The sequence below is a fragment of the Astatotilapia calliptera genome, chromosome 4, assembly GCF_900246225.1.
Source record: "Astatotilapia calliptera chromosome 4, fAstCal1.2, whole genome shotgun sequence".
Taxonomy (NCBI): domain Eukaryota; kingdom Metazoa; phylum Chordata; class Actinopteri; order Cichliformes; family Cichlidae; genus Astatotilapia; species Astatotilapia calliptera.
Window position 1 is genome coordinate 4,875,038 of NC_039305.1, and position 22,835 is coordinate 4,897,872.

General features: G+C 41.7%; 1 protein-coding gene across 2 annotated transcripts in view; it reads right to left on the reverse strand.

The window, feature by feature from the left end:
• The window catches only part of ppfia3 (PTPRF interacting protein alpha 3), a 34,845-nt gene extending 15,539 nt beyond the window's left edge, over nucleotides 1-19,306 (reverse strand). For both annotated transcript variants that reach the window (XM_026164120.1, XM_026164121.1), the window contains exons 1-16: nucleotides 19,154-19,306; nucleotides 17,367-18,144; nucleotides 9,750-9,851; nucleotides 9,345-9,584; nucleotides 9,183-9,242; nucleotides 7,296-7,424; nucleotides 7,074-7,166; nucleotides 6,555-6,607; nucleotides 5,856-5,949; nucleotides 5,509-5,643; nucleotides 4,620-4,703; nucleotides 4,214-4,345; nucleotides 2,889-2,951; nucleotides 2,722-2,801; nucleotides 2,301-2,466; nucleotides 1,735-1,925 (exon numbers count right to left, since the gene is read on the reverse strand). In XM_026164120.1, the coding sequence (XP_026019905.1) occupies nucleotides 1,735-1,925; nucleotides 2,301-2,466; nucleotides 2,722-2,801; nucleotides 2,889-2,951; nucleotides 4,214-4,345; nucleotides 4,620-4,703; nucleotides 5,509-5,643; nucleotides 5,856-5,949; nucleotides 6,555-6,607; nucleotides 7,074-7,166; nucleotides 7,296-7,424; nucleotides 9,183-9,242; nucleotides 9,345-9,584; nucleotides 9,750-9,851; nucleotides 17,367-17,714 (1,970 nt within the window). In that variant the 5' untranslated portion in view covers nucleotides 17,715-18,144; nucleotides 19,154-19,306. The remainder of the gene's footprint in view (nucleotides 1-1,734; nucleotides 1,926-2,300; nucleotides 2,467-2,721; nucleotides 2,802-2,888; nucleotides 2,952-4,213; nucleotides 4,346-4,619; nucleotides 4,704-5,508; nucleotides 5,644-5,855; nucleotides 5,950-6,554; nucleotides 6,608-7,073; nucleotides 7,167-7,295; nucleotides 7,425-9,182; nucleotides 9,243-9,344; nucleotides 9,585-9,749; nucleotides 9,852-17,366; nucleotides 18,145-19,153) is intronic.
• Between the last annotated feature and the right edge of the window lie 3,529 nt (nucleotides 19,307-22,835).

Sequence of the window (22,835 nt, forward strand, 5' to 3'; positions counted from 1 at the left end):
AAGAATCAACTCTCCTGGCTCTATCTAATAATATATCTACTGCACATATAAGCTGCGTCACTTAAGTTGGCAAATTTACTTTTCTACTTTGTGTGTTTGTGTGTGTGTAAAAAATGGCTTTGTCTAGTATTCGCCATGCTAGCTTAGCAGTTGATGGCTCTAGCTAATTATTTAATCTAGACAAATAGGCAAATTCTCCTCACTCAGACCTCTACAGGAAAGCTAATCAGTGCGTTTTCCCAAAATGTTAATTGCTGATAAGTCAAATTCAGCTGTGAACCAAACAGAACACCTTTGGGATGTGGTGAAACTGGAGATTTGCATCATGGATGTGCAACCGACAAGCGACTGTGTGATGCTATCGTGTCAATTGGACCAGAATCTCTGATGAATGTTTCCAGCGCCTTGTTGAATCTGTGCCATGAACAGAGATGGGCAATAAAGCGTTACTGTAATCCGATTACCTTTTTCGAGTAACGAGTAAAGTAAGAGATTACTATTGCTAAAACGGTAATTAGATTACTGTTACTTTCCCGTAAGCACTCTGCGTTACTGCGTTACTAAAACCGTGATTTTCTTGCGAGAGTGTCTCATGACAATGACGTAAGCAAGTGCGACGTTTGTGGCAACAGCTGTGTGCAGATCAACAATGGATAATATATTGAGTGCGGGAGAGAGTATGAGCGTGCAGCGTTTAAAGCGTGGAAGTACTGACCTTACTTTGAGTTTGATTCCATAAAAAGTGACAAAAACATTAGCGTCCGCTGTTCACTGCGTGGGAAGAAAACCCCTTAACTTCCGAGCAAGCACCGAGTGCGCTACCAGGTAATGTGAAATTCACAGAGAAACTCGCGGATTCTTCAACTGGCCGCTGCGGCACACCTGCACCAGGGCAAACCTCCGCCTAACCCACTCCTGCTTTACAGGTGAAAATAGAGCAACAGGACCGCTAGTCTTTAATTTTATTTATTTTCTGCTGTGTTTCACTTGCATTTATTTGAAAGACTGAGTGTAAACACACAAAAATATTTTATTTTATGTGCTGGAATGTGCAGAAAATAGGTTTAAATGTTAAACAAATTTCTTCCAGTCAGTGAATGTTGCATATAATTTAATTTTTGCTTGATGCATAAAGTTAAAAGATTAAAACTGATAAAACAAGTTTTAAAAAGAGACTTTTCCATTTGATTACATTTTGTATGATGATTATGCAGAAAAAGTAGAATTGGGCTGAAAGATCTATCGCTTTATCACCTATTCAGGTTGTAAATCGTGTTTTTAAAAAGTAACTAAGTAACTAAGTAATTAATTACTTTTGAAATAAATAATCAGTAAAGTAACAGGATTACTTTTTTGGGGAATAATCAGTAATTAGTTACTGATTACTTTTTTCAAGTAACTTGACCAACACTGGCCATGAAGAATTCAAGCAGTTCTGAATGAAAAAGGGGGTCCACAGTTGTTAAGACTAGTTCCACCTTGAGTATAGCAGCAACTGCTGCTTATGCGTCAGTGCATCCATAAACAATCTAATAATGTATTAATTCATCACTAGCAGGATCTGATTAATTCTTCCACAACTGCATTTTCTCTTCAGGACATGTCTGAGAGGTGCTGTTATGTTTATTTTTGAGGTTGTAGCAGGTGTTGGTGTGAGTCAGTCTGCAGCATGTAGGGAGGTGTTTCTCACATTCTTACTTCTCTGAATCTCTAAGCGCTCTTGGCGTTCCTTACTTGATCTCCTTATTGATGGCCTCCAGCTGTTCCTGCAGCATGATGGCCAGGGTCTGCACATCCGTCTGTCCGCTGGGTGACAGAAGCTCGGAGCCAAACCGAGCCTCCCCGTCGTCCTCATCGTCTGAGCATCCCACATCCATGCCTGGCTGGAACCCAGTCCCAATCAGAGTGTGATCCCAATCTGAGTACTGCACACACAAAGCAAGACAGGATGATTCACTACACAACGGACATCTGATCCCATTTGCAAATACCAATCATTCAACATCAAATTGAGTTTGTAGGTATATGAAATAACCCATGTGCAGAGTGCAGCATCCAAAAAAAAGGTTCATCTTTTGTATACAGTCTATGCTAGGAACATCTAATTTTGTGTATCTCAAATCCCATTTAGCTCATTTCTTGAGCTCCAGTGAGTCAGTGCTGTTGAAAATTACTACACTGTATCACTGAGCTACACCTTTTTTTTGTAAAAAAAAAAAAAAAAAAAAAAAAAAGGATCCCAACTTTCACTTTTAAACATTTGAAGAGTGATTTCTGAAGCACCTTTTAAAATATCTCACCTTGGTAGTGTCCTCATGAGCAGAGCTCCAGCGGGGCCAGTGACGATTGCCTGCGCCTCCGGCAGAGGCATTACCGAAGGGATCCAGGTGAGTGGTGGAACCTGTTGGGAGGGACCCGCCTCCGTGGGAATACCTCAACTCCAGAGCGCTGCCTGGCAGAGAGCGACTGGAAAAATAAAAGAAGAAATGAGACACGATAAGATGAAACGATTAACCCTACACACAGCAAACAAAGTGGGGTACTAAAGCATAACATGTGCCAACTCCAAAGCTGAGATACTGCAAAACGAACATATCAATGTGAAAAATTAAAATTGTCTAATAATAGAGGATTAAATCAAAAGAGCACGGAAAATGAAGATACAGCCCAACAGTAGCCAGTCGACGTACAGCTACAAGCTGTCCAAATGATGGTACCAACCTGGAATAAGAGCCCCCAGGCCTCGCTCTCAGCTGATCCAACTCCAGCTGAAGCCTTTCCAGCTCAGCGATCAGCTGATCCTGCAAATGAAAAAAAAAATGGTAGAGAAAAGAGGAAAATCATGTCTGCTAGCATAACCTGAGAATAAAACCTGGATGTATGGTCACCTTGTTTGCCAGCAGATCATCCTGGAGTTTCTTCATGTTGGACAGTTCCTCTGATAGTGCATTCTGGAGAAAAATGATAAGAAGTAATAAGAGTATGAGGGGAATTTCAGGAAAACCTTATTTGTTCTATCTGAGAAAATTAGTCTACTGTCTGCCACCAGTGTGGTTTTTTTTACAGGGACTCAATTTCTTGCCAGTGTTTCATTAGAATTACAGATGATCTACATATGCAGATTGCATCTACAATAACAGCAGTGCATATATAGAAATGTATACATTAAAGCACAGATGCATGCAACTTCTTCATAACCATCTACCCATTCGGTTTCTTCTGCTTAGCCAATTCAGGGCTGCAGCTGCACTGCAGCCTATCTGAGCACTTATGAGGTGAGGCATGGGGTACACCCTAGACAGGCCGCTAATTTTAAAGGGCTAACAAAAAGGAAAAAAACGACCACTCATACCTACAGTCGATTTAGAATCACCAGTTAACCTAATGTGCATTTTTTTTAATTGTGGGAGGAAGCCAGAGTGCTTGGAGAGAAGTCTCCAGCTGGCTGTCGAATTTGAACCCCAGACATTTTACTGATTTGCTTTTTTAGCAAGAACTCAATGACCTGCATCACATGTGGGGAAAAGACATGCAGTTTTCGGTTAAACTGTGTCACTGGCTAACTTTGTCCGTGTTACCTGTTCACAATAAAGTAATATTTGTCACCTATAAATGTTACGTATCTCAAAATCCAGGAGTATAATTTAAAGTCTACATTTACAGCAAACTATCAATGCTACAAGTAACAGCTCAGTAAGCATCTTACCAAGTCACTGTGCTACCCTGCAAACGAAAAGCTCCACTTTTAAGCACATTCCTTTAAACCTAATCCCACCCGGAATTTATCATCAACAGGACTTTATACCTGCTGTAAAATCACAGCAGTTTACATTTAGAAAAGAAACCTTTTTGTTTGCTGATAGTGCAAATAAAGCACAGATTGTAGATAAGAGATTAACAAAAAAATCAACCACCAGGCATTTCTAATCTGGATGTTTATGTCTATTACATGTAGTAAATCTCTGTATTTATAAATTAATGAGTTCCAGGAATAATGAAAGTAAGACACAAAAAGAGCTAATGGATGTTTGAGGCACGGCTTGGGAATGTACTCAAGTTTAAACTGGTCACTTCCTGGAGGGCAGAGAATTGAGTGAAGGTACCCGAGGCCAGGAGTTAATTTGTGGGTTAAGATAATATTTACTGCAGTTAATGCATTTCTGATTTAAAAAATCTTTGGCTGGAAACTCTTTCTGTGGTCAGAGGTGGTCACCTTTTCTTCCAGGGCAGCCATCCTCTCCTTCAGATGGAGCTGCAGCCTCTCGTTGGACTCGGACAGCAGCTTGTCCACCGTGTCAGAGAGGCGCTTGTTGTGTTCGTCATTCATCCTCTCCCTCTGCCTCGCCTGAGGGGCAGGGTAAGCGAGATGAGCGAGAGGGAAAGATTTTTAAAAATCAGTGCAGAGGCTGAGAGAAGGGAGGGGGGGGGAGGAGAGTTAATAACAGGGAATCTGCTTGACAGAGGGAGAGAGAGAGAGAGAGACAACGACTTCAATCTGAATGTGCACGGTCAAATACAGGGTTTTGAAAATTAGTGCGCCTTTGTGCAGAGTAAATCCTGACAAAAGGAAAAGAGGGGGAGGATGAAAACAGAAAGATGGAAAAGCAAGCGTGACTCACTCGCTGTAGCTCCTGGTTCTTCTCCTCCAGTTGCGCCTCCATCTGTCGCAGTCGCTCCTCAAAGTTACCATGACGCTCCTCCGCCTGAGCGATTGGAGAGCAAGGTTACAGCCTGAATCATGTTGCAACACTAATACAAATTAACACAAAAGGAACAGCTTGTTGACTTATTCCTTCAATTAGTTACATGCCTGTACAGATCACAGTGTAACAGGAAAGTTTGTTTTCTTGTTTCTTACAGGACATTAATCTTATCCTTCCACGCCAGCCTTCCTGCCCGAACATGTAGAAGCAGTAGTCGTTGAAGAGGTTTGACTAATAAGAGCAGAGCGACTTCTATGCAAATTTTTTGGTGTGAGGAAACCATTTTTTTACGGGAATGCAAGAGGTTAACATGCATGCAATTAAATCAGTCAGTCAGGAAGAATTTTTGCGGTGTACAGTCCTTGGCGTGCTGAGCACCCAAGGATGTAATAGCTGTGCTCACTCTGTGCCCTGAGCGGGCTTTCATCTCAGCTTGTCTGATTATGTATTGCTGCCACGGCTTGATAAAATATTTGCTATTCTTCTATCTTTTGACATCTTGTGGTTTTTTCCCCCTACACTTTATGTGGGCGTGAATGCACACAAACATGCACTTACAAATGCTCCTGCTTGCACCTGCCTGCATGTACTCACGCATGCAACTGAGTCTCTGCATTGCTGCACATTCCAGCTCGCACCAAATTTGTGCACACACATCCACGTACTAAATTTTGTCTCTAGAAAATTTTGCTGTTTAAAAAAACACGATTGGGGATAAAAAGGCTCGCAAGACTTTGGCAAACCTGTCGGATCACTCCAAAATACACCAAGAAGGGTTTACTGAGGCCGATTAGGACGTACACACCTTGTTGAGTGCAGCCACTCTCTGGGCGAGCTGGGCTTCGATCTCAGGCAGCGTCTCAGCTCTCTGCAGGGTTTGCTGCAGCTTCTGTTTGGCATCATCAAGACGCTCCTGAAGCTGCCGGTTCTTCTCTTCACTCTGCAGGAAAGCGGGATGTCAGGGAGTGCAGGTGGAACTCGGACCGCAATAGAAGATTGCCGAGGGCAAAAAGACATGTTTAAAGCCGTCGGGGGGGAAGTAGAAAAGGCACTAATGATGCTCTTTCTGTGCCAATGCGAAACACAGCCAAGCTGTCAATCAGCAGCAGAGACATGAACACGCATGGAGATGAAAGGGACTGTTAACCTAACCTGTCTGTGGAGTGACTCCTTGCTGGCCAGCTCATTTTCCAGCTTATCTTTTATGTCATGGAGAGAAGTCGCCTCCCTCTGGGCACTCAGGTACCTGCAAACCAGACCCCAACAGAGACGTGAGTGGACGGGATTTTGGAAGAAAGGTCATCTTCATGTCAACTATAAAGAAATAAATCTACCAAAAATAATAAATATCCAGGGTAAATGCACACAATCCATTTATAAAATATGAGACTAAATGTTTAAATTTGCTCTGTATTCCTTAAAAAAATAGAGCTCATTTTATTAATAAAATTGTTTATTTCATCTGTGTTTTTATTCATGTATTTTGTTTCTGGGAGGGAAAGTTTATATGACATACTTCATATGAGATTTGCATGATTTTTATAAAAATGCCAATTTTAAATGGGAAAAAGATGAATTAGGGACAAAATGCAAGGAAATTTTATGAAACAAATAGATGAATTCAAAAATTAACAAAACAAAAAATAAATGGGAACAAATAGGGGGAATGAATATGCAGATAATTAAATTCATGAATGAATCCCTACATTTATACCTAATATAGTTTAGCACATTCAATAGCTCTGAATGTTCTTTTTCGATTCTACTGTTTCTGTCTTTATAGATTTTCTTCATTGCGCTTTCCATCCTGCACTTTCTCCGTGTTGATGGACGTGGAGAGAAAACACAAACCTGCGCTCTAATGTGGTGATCCTCTCTTCCATGTCTTCCCTTTGACAGAGCGCCTGTGAAAATATGTAACCACTGTGAGAAACAAATAGAAAGGCGTAAGAGAGCAAATGGTAAATTTACAAGGAGGCGTTCTCAAAAAGATAATTCACTCAGTGTGAACTGCTATTAGTTAAGGAATGATAATGACCGGTTGATAGTTATCGCTGACAGATGTCAGAAGCACCCTGTTATGTCCAACAGAAATGAGAGTGGGGGTTGGGTGGGAGGATACAGGCCGTGGCAAGAAATAAAAGTTTGCTGATTAAACTCGCTCGACTACCTCTAATTCCAAAACGCTCCACACGCCTTTCACTCAGCTGCCAGCGCACTGACTGATTAACCGGCCCACATCCATGCTCTACCAGTGACATCACGGCTACACGGTGATTTGCATACAGCAACAGTTGCTGCAGCCACGTAAACAAACAGCATAGTAACCACAACAAAAAAGTATGAACAACATAGCTCGGAGTGTCACACCTCCTTTAGATCCCTCTGTAGTTTCTGGTTGGTCTCCTCTGATCGGGCCAGCTCCCTCCTGGCAGACGTCAGCTGCTCCTCGATCTCGCCAACCTGACAGGAAATGAAGGATACAAGGCTAAACGGGCACACATCGTTTTCTGTCTGTTAGCATTGCAGATTTGCGATATTTTGCTTGTTTTGCTAAGAGCATTTGACCTTAGGAACTCCTGAACCGAATACCTGTCTGCACATGAGGGCCAGTCGCTCTTTCAGTTGTCCCAGCTCTGACCTCTGTCTCTCTATCTCGCCCTCTCTCTGCCTGTCAATTTCGCCGTCGTCCAGGATGGAGGACGGTCCGTTGGGAAGCCTCTGAAAGAAAAGATTTACTGTATTTAATATAAAAAGGATAAATTATGATTATTAAGAATAAAACTTCCAGAGTTTATGGGTTTTCCGGGGATTTTGCTGTCGTGTTTTTTCCGCTCCAGGAAGCAAAATTTAAGAACTTAAATTTGAACTCTGCAACATTTAATTGTAGTGGAGCAAAAAGTTGTATCTGCAGAAATGTAAGATAAAAATTATAATACAATATGTTTCATTTCTATATGTTAAAGTAACATTATTGTAACATCTGAAACCTAATCTTCCACTCAGAGGACTATCTTGTGACACAGTGGTTTAAAAATGTGTGAAATGCTCTATTTTTTTAAATTCTATTAAATCGCCCATGTTTAAAAAAATGTATATATATTGTCGGTCTGCTCTGGTTATTGAATGAGAGGTGCATGTAAATGTGCAGGTTTTACAATGTGTTCATCTTTCAAAGTGGGAGCAGGGATTTTACACAGTTTTTCTCTTTCGTTAAGCTTTTGTACATAAAAAAAGAAACAACAGTTAGTATTTTGAGTAAGTTTTCCTCGTTAACACTGTGAAATGCACAGTTTTTAAGCAATTAAGAAATCCTGTTGCAGATAGAGGGTGGGTTATATGAGAACTCATCCAATTGTGACCGTTTCACAATATTTGATAATCAGTACACTTCAACACAATACACACATCATATTGTGATATCTATGTAACCAAGGAACATAACATGTTAATAAAAACATCTCAAGCCACCATCAATTTAATGAATTAGCTCACTGATTTGACATGCAGAGATGGATGGGATTCAAACTCAGGACCTTCTTGCCTTGAGGCATCGGTGCTAACCACCAGTGCATAACTTCCTCCTTGAAGAATGACTGAAATGCTGCTTAACGGGAATAAACTGACACTGATGGCTGTAAGCTATATGACAGTTCTACTGATCTAAGAATAAACTGTATACAGTTACTGCAATAACTGCAGCAGCTTCTGGCAATCAGTGGCACCTGATCAACGCTCCAGCTGCAGAGTGAGGAAAGATTTATGCAGCCTTAAACAGCAGCCGCTTTTATTTCTTGTACCCCCACTTTAAGATCTACGTATGCAGTCTGAGGAAAAATAGCAAAAGATAGCAAAACATGATTAAACGCTTTATTGTTAATGTTAAAAAGTTACTTGTATAACAATGAGTGTTTCTCTGATATTAAACTACAAGTGTTGAAGTCAGAGCTTTGCTTTGCAGACCCACGTGCACACTATAGACCACTCCTGCTCGTGTTTGTGCTGCGCCTCAGAAAGTAAGGAAGCCACAACAGTCAAACAGCCTCGTTGCTGTGAACAGAATGTTAGAGACAATGAAAATTCTCAGCTGTCTTTGTTTCTGCTCTTTTGTGCTTCTTTCTCTTTGTGGTGAACTCCACTGTCACTCCCTTTCTTGTGTTAGTTAACATTCCTATAATCCTTCACACTGTGTACTCAAAGACCATGCGAACAGACACAATGCGGGTCTATGAGCCTAGCTACAGATGGTCAGCACGGGAAACCTTCTATACGCTAACAACACAGCGGTTTGTAATGTCAGCCATGTTTTTTCAGCTTTGCTCTGCTGCATGCAGAGAGTATATATGTGTTGCTGTGACAATATCACAGGTCAGTATGAACACAACTCTAAAACCAACCTGTTTTCTGTCCTCTACAATAAACTAACTGTGCTTTATGATCTGTATGTACAGTTATTGCCTATGAAATGCGCTCGATTACCTCTTTGCCGTTGTCTAGTCCTTGCTGGCGTCGTTTGATTTGCTCCCTTAAAGAGAGAACCTAAAAACAAGGCAAAGAGAATCATCAAAGAGGCCCCATCTGTAATTATCTTCTATTTCTAATCTAAAAAGAAAACTAAGTGGGAGGGAAACAGGGACTCACCTCTTGGGAGGAAGACTGTAGCTCCTCCTCCAGGACCGACACGCGCTCCAGAGCTACCCGTAGCCTTTCGCGCACTTTCTCATCCAGAGCTTTGTGATGCTCGAACAAGGACTTGAGGGCCTTTAGGACCTCCACCTCACTAGAGACCCCGGCCGGAGACTGGGCCTGCCTCTTCACCACGGTCATCCTCAGGCTGCGCTCATGGCGGGACACCAGGCACTCCAGATGTTCGAGCAGCAGCTGGAAACACATGTGGTTCACATGCAGTAAAAGCTCACCACAGTGCGCCTCTGATATGTCTCAGAGGATTACGTTTTCTCGTGTGAAGTCTTTCAGAAAAAGGCGAGGTTGCATGCCAGGATCAGAGGAGAGCATAACGTAAAACAGACATGGAAGTGTACTGACTCGTGTGTTGTTCCTCTCTGCCTTCAGCTCCGCGATCTCCTCCTCTCTCTCCAGCAGCTGTTCCCGGCAGAGGTTCAGCTCTTTGGTCAGCACTGCAAACTCCTGCAAGGTCACAAGAGGGTGCTATTATTGACTGAACAGTGCTGCTGCTGCATGAGGTCATGAGTGCAGGTTAGACATACTGATCACACACACACACACACTGCTTTACCTCTCATTCATCCAAGAATGATTACAGAAAGGTCAAGCAGGTGGGACGTACGGGTGGAAGTTCAAATTCAGTCAGGAAATGTGTGACAGCTGATTTACATTGAAGCTGCAAGGTTTTCTTTTATTCTAAAGATGCTTTGCAAATAAGACATGAATCTGCTTCTGCTTCTCCATCAGACACCAAAAAATGTAGTGAGGAGAAAATGTAACTCCACGTTAATGAGGCTGGATAAGTCTTCTAGCTTTAGCCAATTATATATATCTATATCTATATATCTATATATCTATATATCTATATCTATATATATATATATATATATATATATATATATATATATATATATATATATATATATATATATATATATATATATATATAGATATATATAGATATAGATATGTACAAATTTTAAACTATACATATAGTTTAAATTTACAGAATTTACTGAACAAACTCATTTTGTTACATTTTGGAGTCCCTTTATTTGCTTTAATTTTGACCCCAATCTATATGCAATCAAAACTGCCTTCATCAAAAACATATACAGGAATAAATAAATGATTTAATTAATAAATAAATCATGAAATGCAGCAAAACAATATGAAAATTGATGATAGTCACAAATTCATTTAGAAAGTGTGATGTAAATGGATCATTTTTGTTTTCATTAGTTTGTTTTTATTGCCATCAAGCTACCTGTACATTTTAGGATAGTTTTTAAAGTCCTTTTATTTGTTTTGAAATCTCTTAAAACTTGTTCTAAAAGATATATATTTTAGACTCAATTTGTTTTAACATGTTTTATTTTATCTTATTTATTTAGTAATAATTTTATTTTACTTTGCTTATGCTATTTGTATATGCACAGCACTTTGTGAACCCTGGTTTTATGTTAAAGTGCTTTATATATGAAGCTGGTATGGTATGGTACATTTGTTTTATTTCAGTTATTTTCACATTAATTTCTGTATTCCTGATTGTATATTTGGTGTATATATTTGACAGCATACCTCATATTAATGGAAAAATGTTTTTCTAGTTACTTTCAGAAAACCACTCATCAGTGAGGCTTATTTTAAAAATGCTTCAGTTTGCTCAGGTGCATAAATATCAGACAGAGTCCAGATTTTCCTGATTGATGCATCATATGAAGTAATGCACCAATCCCACTTAGTGCCTACTGTACAAGCCTGTGGGGGGCTCTGTTATAATCTAGGGTTGCTTAGTCAGGTCTCTATGCAAGGCAGGGATAGCTCAGTAGGTAGCGTGGTCACCCCATGATTGGAAGGTTGAGGGTTCAAATCCACTGAATGGCTACCCTGCAATATCCCTGAGCAAGGGGCTGTCCCTACACACTGCTCCCTGGGCACCTGATTTGCAGCTGCCCACTGCTTCACTGAGTGAAAGGGTGAAATGCAGAGAGAGTAATTTCCCCTCGGCGCTCAATAAAGTATGCATTATTATTTAGCAAAGTTATCTGGCCAAAAAAATGAGGTCAGCTGACTACGTGAATATAGCAATCGAGCAGGTTATTCCATCAATTCTCTTCCCTGATGGCACAGAGATATTCCAAGATAACAATGGCAGGATTTATCAGACTCAGACTGTGAAAGAGAGGTTCTGGAAGCGTCAGGCATCATGTTCGCACATGGATTGGCCTTAAACCCACTGAGAATCTTTGGGATACGCTGGAGAAGATTTTCCACAGCAGTCCGACTCATCCAGCATCAATACAAGACCTTGGTGAAAAATTAATGCAACTCTGGGCAGAAATAAATGCTCCGATGTTTAAAAGCATATTGAAAGAACGCTATGGTCAATGCATGCTATCATCAAAGCTTTTTTCATGACTTCTTGGCACAGAAGGTGTAGACCAAAAATTCTCCTTTGATTGATTTTTTTTATTGTCTGCTGACTCAGTATTGGCTGAGAGCATGTGAAACCACCAAATAACTTGCCAGACTTTGGATTAACTAGATTGGAACGATCTCAGCATGGGGTTACCTCCTCTAACTTTGGCCAGTTTTCCAAATTAATAATAATTAAAAAACAAACATGAAAGCTAAAAAAAAGACTCCATGCTGTGAAGTTTAGTGCCATTTTTTTCCAAGGAAAAATTGAAGCTAACCAGTCTTCAAAGTGGCATCTGTGGCTCATAACCAAGCAGTCACAATATTCTGAATCATCAAAGTGTATGTTTAGGACAAAAGGCACCTTTTACATCAGCAAACCAGCATATATGTGTCCATTACTCCCTCCCATGTTATCTTTGGGCCAGTAGAAAAACTGATATGATCGTGACATGTCATGTCAATCTGTGAGGAAAACGCTCGCTTGTCTTGGGCTTATCTGCCACGTGTGGAGAGGCCACGTCATCAGCCAACACTCAGGTCAAACCCACTAAACAGATTTACTCATTATAAGTCGATACCAGGTAAGCTCACAGACATGATGCCAAGTACGTCCATATTTTAACTAAATGTGCTTCAGACGTTCACACTTAAACCTCAGAAGAGGAGGGAAGGTTGTAAGTTGGTATGTTTATGCTGCATTTAATTTCTAATGGTGCCTTTCAGTGGATTTTACCCTCTTATGATAAGTATAAATGTCAACAAAGTGGAGGCAAAACAAGCAAATGATTTCAATGACCGCAAATTTTTTCCGACCAAACTCCTTTATTTCATCGTTACAGGAGTATGTTACCTTCTCCAGCTTTGGCCGTCTATCCCAGAGAAAGCGAAACGCGCAGCAGTAAAAGCCAACAGGAGGCTTTTACGGCCAATCTTTTCCGTTAACCTACAGTGCAATTAAACACAGCAAACCGTTTGACAGATCTTGATTTCATTAACAAGCTCAAAGCTCATTGGCCTCAAAGAATTCCAGCACATTAAATCAACGCATACTTGCACAGAAAAGCGGCTACACTGCGGCCGAAAAAGGAAACGACTCACTTACAGTACGGTTTTTGCCATGTCTACCGCAGCGCTCATGGAGTCCAGAACTTGATATAAAATCTAACCACTGGGTTTATTGCAGGCGTTGCACCTGAAATTGGTTTAATTGCACAATAAGCATGGACCGCTATCTCCCATCATTAAAACCTGGAGGTTAAACAAGCATGAGAGTAAATTAGGCCAGCCCAGTCTTTCTTTTTCCAACTGACAGCGGTCCAACTGAAATGTTGTGATTTTGTGTAATTTACTCCAATTATGTATATTTTGTGAGGTCAGCCACATAATAGTTACAATCAAAATCTATGGCAACAAATCAACAGAGAGGGTGACATTCTCAGCTCGCTCAAGCCGACTTCAGCTCTCAGCAGCTGAGGTTGTGTTTTTGCTTCTGCAATCTCACACCCGCGACCATGCACACAATGTGTACCATAAGCGCCCGCCCATGCTCTGATTGTCCTCTCGTGTGTGACCGTGGCGTGATGCACACATGATGCAGAGCACATGACCATCCCTGAGCACATGTGCACCAAAGCATGTGTGTTTTGGAAAGAAAATGCTTATGCAAACGGGCCAGTAAAGCGTACTGATGCATGCGCGCTGGCTGCTGTTATCTTTGCTCCGTGCTAAGAGTGATCAGTTTACCCACACGGCAGCAAATAGGAGCCTTACCTCACACTCTCTATCAGCCAAAAACGCATTTATAAAGTACAGCGTGTACAGTCTGTAACAAGCCTCTGAGCTGATGTGCTCACTGGGCTGAAATAGAGGAGGATCAGAGGAACAAGTAAAAGAAAGAGGCTTATTTGAAAAGATGGAAGAGGAAGGACGAGGGAGGAAATTACTGTGTACAGATGGCACGTTCTGGGCCCAAAGGATTTTATAATTTTGGGATTAATTGGTGTAAAGGATGGTGTGAAACAGACCCCATAACAAGACACTTTGCATCACTTCGGTCAGGTAGATGATGGAAATCTCTTAGCGTCATGACTGACCTGATGTTTTTACCACTAAATCCCACCTTCATCCATGTCAATCTTCCCCCGTCATGATACACACCATCTAAAACACACTCCAGACCTCATTAGCATGCAGCAATATGCAAATGGACTTGATTTGTTAGTCTCTGTGAGTTTCATATCACCAGGTTTTTTTTCTCTTCCTCTCTCTTTCCAAGCCGTGCTGTCGCTCACTCCATCCCTCTCTCCTGTTTTTCCTCTCCTGGCAACGTCTACACACACACACAGATAAACTCGGTGAACTCATCTACAGTAGAATGTGCCACAGTCGTCCATGTGTTCCTCTATCTGTGTGCTTCTGCAGATGTGTGCACCATATTGATCTCCTCTCACTGAGGGAACACGGCCCTTTAATGTCCACTCATTCTCTGGTAGAACGTGCAGCACCGCTACGTCTGTTATTCCATTTTTGATATTTCAGACATGGCAAGAGAGAGAGAAATAGGTACTAACAATGAGGGAGACAACACTGCAGCCCGAGGCATCCAACAATTACTCCTGCCTGAAAATAGAGACGGAGCTCTTCTATGTTGAGTGGAATTACAACATGATTAGCTCTCGGGCATGGGATGTGGGATAATAATGGCTTCTGAGCTACAGGGGCAAATGAAACACTGCGCCATCATCCCCGGGCTTCAGGTAGGACCAGTCTGTGCCACAGACATATTAGCATCACATTTGAAAAGCCCAGAAGGTCGTTTAAGACTTTGTGCTGTTTTTGAGGTATTTTTAAGATCCTTAAAGACTTAATTTACTCATATAGCAACCAAAATTTAACCTAATCTAAACAGAAGTGAGATGGAAAAACATCTCTCCATCTAAGATAGATGTAGCCTCAGTGTCTGAAAAGTGGTGCTCAAGCGCCTTAAATGCTTTCTTCCTAATAGCCAGCAGAGGGCAACATCACTGGCTGCAAAAAGAGCCGGAGTGTATGAAAGCCTAAGGGAAAATGACTCCACTTCTCACTTGATTAATGCCCTCAGTAATGACTTTGTGGTGAGTTTAAAGTCACAATTATAAGATTAAAGTCTTAGAGTCCAATGTAATGTCTGTTTTGTTTTTCCTGAAGGTCCATTCAAAGTAAAAAAAGATGATAAAGCTGTGTATGTGTTAGGATGTGGCAGCGAGCCCTTAATTGCTCCGTCAGTTACACCTGTTGTTCCTGACGTCCGGGTGTAAGAAAATATTGTTTAGTATTACAGTAGTATTTATTTATTTACCTGTTTTTATTAAAATTTGAATTGTTGATATTTAAGTTTTAGGTACTTTACTTGACTATTTCTAATTTGGTACTTGATTACTATCCAGAAATTTTTTTTTATAGTCTATAAGATTGTGATGATGCATAGAAAATAGAGTCTCACACTGAAAACATTGCAGTCTGATTTCAGCATTAAGTCTGTTATGACTGTTGAATAAACATGTGTCTACTTTAATAATCAACTTATGACTTACTTTGAATGTTATCAGTATATATTATTAAAAATATCCTATTATGTCAAATTAACCATCACAAATTCAATACTATTCAGTTTTCTATCATGGGAGATTAAGAAAACATATGTTTGAATTTGTAACTAGACTTTTTTACTCTATCAGCGATTTTTCATAAAAAGAAATCCTCAGATTTTCTGCTGATTCATTTTCAGCCTGAGAAGTGTTTGTTTTTTTCAGCTGATTCACATACACCCAAACCGATCTTTATCCACGTTGCTGTAGTTTAAACGCCCCCAAAGGAGCCCAACTCAGCACCACCTGGACCATCTCCCACATTGAAATCCTGCTTATAGGTTCACGTATCAATAATTCAACAAGGAACCATTTTCACTATGAGAACATCTGATGAAGGAAATGCTCTACTCATAATATTTACTTTTACAGCACTTCAAAAACAGCACTTCTACTTATAATTCCACCTACAGCTTTTCATCATGCCATTGATGTTTTATACATGTAAGTAGCTTTGTGACTTTTTCAGATCTCCTGTACTACGATGTTTACTAAGTATTTAAATGCATATTCACAATACATCAATATCTTGGGTGTATAAGGCATAAATGTCTCGTCTTTGTTTACTTAAGTGCTTATTATACATTTTTTTGTTACAACCTGTGTGCATTTAACTCTGGAGATACCTGTGATGTGTTTTTTAAAGAATATTCATCAATACAGTGTCAGTAATGCGTATATATAATATCATAAATATGTGTGTATTTGTTCTTTTTGTATGCATTCATATAGTTATGGTAGCAGACCCAGCTTTGTGCACTTGCCTTTTGAGCTTAATTACTTAGTAAAATAGGGCCCACAGCTGTTATAATTATAGATATAATTAAAGATGAATTTGACTGATTGGTATTATATCCTATTTAATATTTTCTATATATATTAAGATATTATTGTTAAGACTATAATATTATTATGATCGACTATTATGCGAATCATTATATCACCGTTAATAACTATTTGCCCAAAAAAGCCAAGTATTCCTGTTCTTTTGTAACAAACATCTAAATTAAAGCTGCGGTTTTCGTACTTTTTCTCAATAATAAACATTACAAAAAGAATTCAGGTTGAATTTTAGTGAAATGAAGCTCCGCAGACTCTCGGTTGGTTTAGAGTCCAATTATTTTCAGCTTAGTTTCGCTCCATATTTTCCCTGTTACATGCAGTGACTCTGATACCCAACAGTGGACCCTGCCCCACAGCTTGATCCCCACCACATTAAAGGAACACTTCACCTTCAATTCACAGCCATGTGTCAATCAGCACACTTGTAAATTATGTTATAATAATAAAGAACCACATAACGTTTTTTTCCCTGCTCTGATAAATCTACAAAATATGAAGTTCCCGTAAATAGACAACTGCAATTAATCCAGTCATTATCCTGCTAACTGTATCCTTTTCCTCCCCGTTGTACGGTGTATCCCTGTATGTTACTGCAGGATGGCCTTCAGTGTCCACAGCACTGTGAGCAACAAAAATGTGGGAGAGAATGATGTAAATATTGCATTTGTGGTGATGATGCATTGCATTTAGCTACCAAACCCACACTGTGAAACAACCAGGCTGCAGATTCTACTCACATTTTCACATGAACTGCTGTTTGCAGAGTAAAAACTATCATTTGGGACACGTGTACATTTCTGCCTGTGGCTTAGAGTGTGCACAGGGCCACGATTGGGCCTGTTGCACAGAATATTGTTACATTACATGACCCTCCTTCACTCACACCTTCAAGCTGACCTTGAGAAGCAGAAATGTGAACTACTTCACTTTAAGCCCTCTTATGTTCAGGGAGAAGACAGCTAAAGAAGAGAAATGAGACATATGTGTGTGTGTGTTAAGATAGTGATGTGTCTTTTTCAGCTTGGTATGTTTGGCTCCTGCCAATCCTCCTGAACCCCCTGACCCCTCGCCTCGCCCTCTGTACCTGTGGCAGCGCGATGGAAAGCTGCCTCTGGAGGGACTCCTTCTCGTGGCCGAGCTCTCGTAGGCGTAGATGCGCCGTCCCCAGACTGTCCTGCGTCTCCCTCAGGCTCTCCAGCAGCCTCTCCCTCTCCGTCAACATGTTCACCATCAGCGACTCCAGGTTTCCTGTGCTTCCTCCTTCATCGCCTCCGCCTCCACCGCCGCCGCCACCGCGCGGGTCCCGGCTGCCGTAGCCCCCAATGCTTCCCATTCCGCCACCCATCCCTCCTCCTCCGCCCCCTGCCGGGGAAGACGAGCCACCTCCACCGCGCCCGTCCTCCGAGATGGTGGGCATCACCTCGCACATCATCTTGAGGCCTGGGTGTGAGAGGTGTTATCTGAGAAGATGACTAGGACACTTAGGCAGAGTGTCTGGTGAGCGGCCGGTCAGCCCTCGTCATGAAATGCACAACAGTTAGTTTGTTTATCTTTTTCTGGGGGGTGCGGGGGGGGGGGGGGGGGGTCTTTCCTCTCAAGCTGACTGGATGAGGCTCACAGGCGAGAAACAAGTGCTGGGGGAGGATGGACGTGGCAGCTTTGTGAATTTGTGAGTGAGGCTATACGGTGGCAGTCCCAGTTGTTGGAACAGAAGACAGTGTAGGGTGACAGCAGCTAAAGGGGGCTGGTGTATAAGGGGAGGAAAGGGGTGAGATGGGGTGTAGGGGTAAGAGGGAGAAGTGCAGGTTTGGTGGGCGACCTCTGACCCCCTGGCCCAGGCTTCACTGAGGTGCCAGGTGAACCTAGAAGAGGAGAAGGAAGAAGAGGATTAAGAAGAGAAAGTGAGAGGTCATTTTCAGGCACATATGCGATGGATGTGGTGCTGAGAGGAGCTGGAGGAGAATAAAATGATGAAGGCATCCAACGCGAGCCAGGTTGTGATCCGTCCTCAACACTCATATGGATCCATTTCACACACACGCACACGCACACACACACACACACACACACACACACACACACAATAACGGGACACTTTTTTTTGAAACCACAAAAGCAGCAGTGCTGTCTCTTAACACTGACAGCAGCATCGCGATACTCTTGGAGTAATTCATCCATCTGGGTATGTCTCGGCTTTATGTATCCGCGCGTCCACAGCCATAATGGTAATAACGAATGCGCATGATGTACGGAAATGAGTCCACAAAACGCCGTCACGCAAATACGGATCAAGCATCAGGAGAAAGACGCGGCGCTGTTTCTTACATTTATTTGGAGGGGGGGCAATAGGGTGTCATCATGAATTGTAATTGCGGGCTGTATCCAGGAGGAAATACGGCTCCCGAACCCGAAGGCTTATTAACAACAGAGTGGTCAGACAGGGAATTAATTACTGTTCCGGAAAAATAAATGATCCAAATATGTGGAAACCAGCGTATATTCATGCGCTTAAAGGCTGCACAGGATAGCCTCACACCGCTATCACGTCATGGTGGGAGGTGCCAATCATCCAGTAAATGATGGAGGCCTAATTAACGAGATTGAAGCCGGAGATATTACACATCAGTGGATTATTTCCCTTTTTTGCCACTAAGATGAACCTAAATGTCGCCAAAGCGTCGCGCCGCGCTTGGCTTTATTCCGACTGCAAGGCGTCTATTTCCTATCAACACCCCACTGCCCCCCACCCCGCACACACACGCCACCCTGCTCCCCCCCACCCACCCATAAAAACAGCTGGACCGTCTAACGCACGGCTACATCTGCGTGCCGCACATCACCGTGCCACCCCGATCAATCCGTGTGCCTTACCCTTTCCATGAGCGACAGAGAAAGGAAATAAACGCGCATCGTGGCCCGGTTCACTCCATCGGAGCAGCTGAGAGACGGAGGCTGCAGGTTATCCCCGTTACAGCCCGGTTACCAGCTTGCCCCATCCCCTCCCTCTCTCTGCTGTGGAAGAGACAGCACGGCTCAGCCGCTGCGTCAAAGCGCAGGTAGCGAACACGGGGGGTATCCGGTTAAGACTTTCAGAATAAAAGTGTGAAACTGGCAGTCCAGGGATGTGGTTCTTCTTTAAAATATTTATTTATGATATTGTAAGAGACGTGTACGTCTCTTAAGGGAAGAATGTGAGGGTGGTGCAGGACATACAGTGCATGAGAACAGCGAGACTGGTGCAAGCTAAACTGTGAGTGAGGAGTAACATAGTTTCAATGGAGGGGTGGCATACTGGTTGACAGATGAGGTCAGGCAGAAGTCTGCCTGGACTACTGTGTTTGCAGATTGCATTATGATTTGTAGTAAGAGTAGGGAGCAGATGGATGAGAGGTACACTCTGAAGAGAAGAGGAATCAGTCAGTAGAAGCAAGACAGAGTACAGGTCTGTGCATGGAAGGGAGACAGGTGTAACAGTGAAGCTGCAGGGAGTAGAGGCACTGAAGGTGGATGGTGGAAACCTGGGATCAACTAGGTAGGCGTGGTGGAGCGGATGGAGACGAGTGTCAGGGGTGATATGTGGCAGAAGGATAGCAGCAAGAGTGAAAGAGAAGGTGTACAAGATGTTAGTGAGAGCTGCTCTGATGTATGGTTTGGGGACGGTGGTACTGACAAAAAGACAGGAAGTGCAGCTGAAGATGTTCAGATGTTCAGAATGGACAGAAATAGAAATAACAGTGAGGAACAGCTCAGGTTGAGCGGTTTGGAGACAAAGTTGGAGAGACCAGGCTGAGAGGGTTTGGACCTGTGCAGAGGAGGACATGTGGATATACTGGAGAAAGGATGTTAAAAATGGAGCTACCAGGCAGGAGGAAAAGAGGAAGACCACAGAGAAGTTTCATGGATGTAGTGACTGAGGACATGCAGAGGGTTAGTGTGACACAGGAGGATGCTCGAGACAGGGTGAGGTGAAGGCAAATGATCTGCTGTGTTGACTCTTTAAGTAAACAGCCTAAAAAAAGAAAGAATTTAAATTATGAAAGAATTTAAATTATGAAAGAATTTAGCAGAAATTGTGCTTAGAAGCAAATTTCCAGGAGAAAAAGAAAGAATTTTCAAATCTTATTTCTTATTTCCATTTTAAAATCAGATTCAGTATAAATGCAGTTTTGAGGTCAGAGTTCAAGAGTTTAAAGATTTATCCATTAAACACGAGGAGACTAATTGTTTCCCACAAGCCAAAAGATGAGTATATAAATGGACAAGTACCGTACCGTTTTATCCATGGTGCCCACTTTCCACATTTCATTACAGTGATTTTTTTATTTAAAGTAATTCTAACCAAAACATAAAGGTCAAAGGACAAATCAGGAGATTGTAAACTAGGATAGAAAACAAATGTAATCTATATCTGCTGTATTTCTAGTTTATTTATTTTTTTAAAATATGTTTTTGGATTTACCCAATCTTTCTCTTTTAACTGAGATATATATTTGAGTGGAACTTCGTGCAAGTAAAGCTGTTAAACACGTGAAAACACTGAATTTTCAGGACAGAATGAGTAGCCTGATTCAGAAAAAAACATCAGAGAGGGACCGTGAACATATTTACCTTTTTTTGCCCCTCGGAAATAATAAATATGTTATTATAAAGTTGCTCTGTGGGGAAAAATGAGCCGTGACTGAACAAAATGAACGCTTCAAAGAGGTTTATATTAAAGACAAACTCGAGCTTTTCCGCCTCCCTTCCTGCTGTTTCTGTGAAGCTTGACGACCTCCAATCGTTTTCTCTCCTCGTGAAGACGCTGTCTCTTAAAGAAACACGCTCTTACCGGCTTTCACGTTTTTAAACCTCCCATCCTCACATCCCCACATTTCTTTCCAGCTGCCTCTCCTCGCCTTTTCTCCGTGCTTATCCGCAGAACAAAGGCAGACCAATCTGAGCTGTTATGTGGGTGAATACTTTCCAATTTATCCTCTTTGTGTAATAGATAAAACTTGCAGGCACAATGGTACAATTGCACCCTCTAGTGTCTGAAATGGAGAAATTCAGTACACTAGTAGCATAAGGTTTCAGGCTAAATGTCTGGAATTTAGGCAAACATCATCATATCTGTTTAACTGGAGGTTTTTAAAAGGTCGCAGTCAGCAATGAACAACTTCAAAATGAACAAAGTTGAACTTTTGCGAAGTCAGACATTAGAAAGGAATCTGGGGCTTATTGTGGGGGAACTTTTTTTCTTCTTCAGTCTAATTAAATAGAAAAAAAAATGTATACATTTCTTCTTTTATGTGATTGGTCGGAAAATGTGAAGATGTATCTATGAAAATTTCTCAGTCACTTCACCAATAGGAGCTCTGGGGAGGCGGGTTTTAAGCCCCTGGGTATTGGGGTGGGGGGGTTGCCGGGGTGACGTAATGTCCTCTCCAGAGAGCCACCAGTGCTCTAAATTAAATAGTTTTGAGATGCGGAGGGGGTGGGGTGTTAGTGTGTGTGTGTGTGTGTGGGGGGGGATAAAGAAATGATGGAAAATAATAGAAAAAATGAAAAGAAAGAAAAAGAAAAGCCAGAAGAAGTCTTTGTAATACTGAGAAGAAATGTTATGTGATCTACTTTCTTAAAGATTTTGGTGTTGGTACAATTTAATGGCCCAAGGTTGTATAGTATACCAGATAATACCTTTTACTAGACACACCTTGCTAGTTGTAGTTGGATATTATTGCCTTAATTCTACATGACACAAATCAAAACAGCTGCTGGAAACATTCCTCTGAGATTCTGGTCCATAGTGACATGATCACATCGCACAGTTGTTGATTTAATCCCAAGCTCTCATTCCACCACATGCCAGAGGTGCTCTATTGGACTCAGAGCTTGTGACCTTGGAGGTCATCTGAGTACAGTGAACTCAGTGTCATGTTTTTTGAAGGATGCAAAGTTGGTACTAAAGGGCCCACACCATTTCATCTCCACCAACAGCATGAACTGTTGAAACAAAGCAGGAGGGATTCATGCTTTCATGTTGTTAAATTCTGTCACAGCATCAAAACTCAGACCAGGAAGTGTGAATTGTCGCCTCAGTTTATTGTTAGCTGTCAGGAGTGGCACACAGTGTGCTCTTCTGCTTCAAGATTTACTGTTTTGTGTGTTCAGAGATGCTGCATGGTTGTAAAGAGCAGTTATTTGACTTACTGTTGCCTTCCCATCAGCTTGACATAAACTGGCTAATCTCCTCTGCCATTAATAAAACATTTTCATCCAGTATACTACACTAGATTGGCTCTCTTTCAGACCATTCTCTGTAAACCCTGGAGGTGGTTGTGTGGGTAAATTCCAGTAGAGGAGTGACACACTCAGACCAGCTCGTCTGGTACCAACTACCATGCCATATCCAAAGGCACCAATCCACCTTTCAGTTTGAACCTCAGCAGGTCATCTTGACCATGTCGGCACGCCTGAATGCACTGAGCTGCTGCCATGTGAGTGGACTGTGAGTGTATTTTAATGAATATAAGCCAGGTTGAGAATGTTGTACAGCCACAAAATGTCTAAAAAC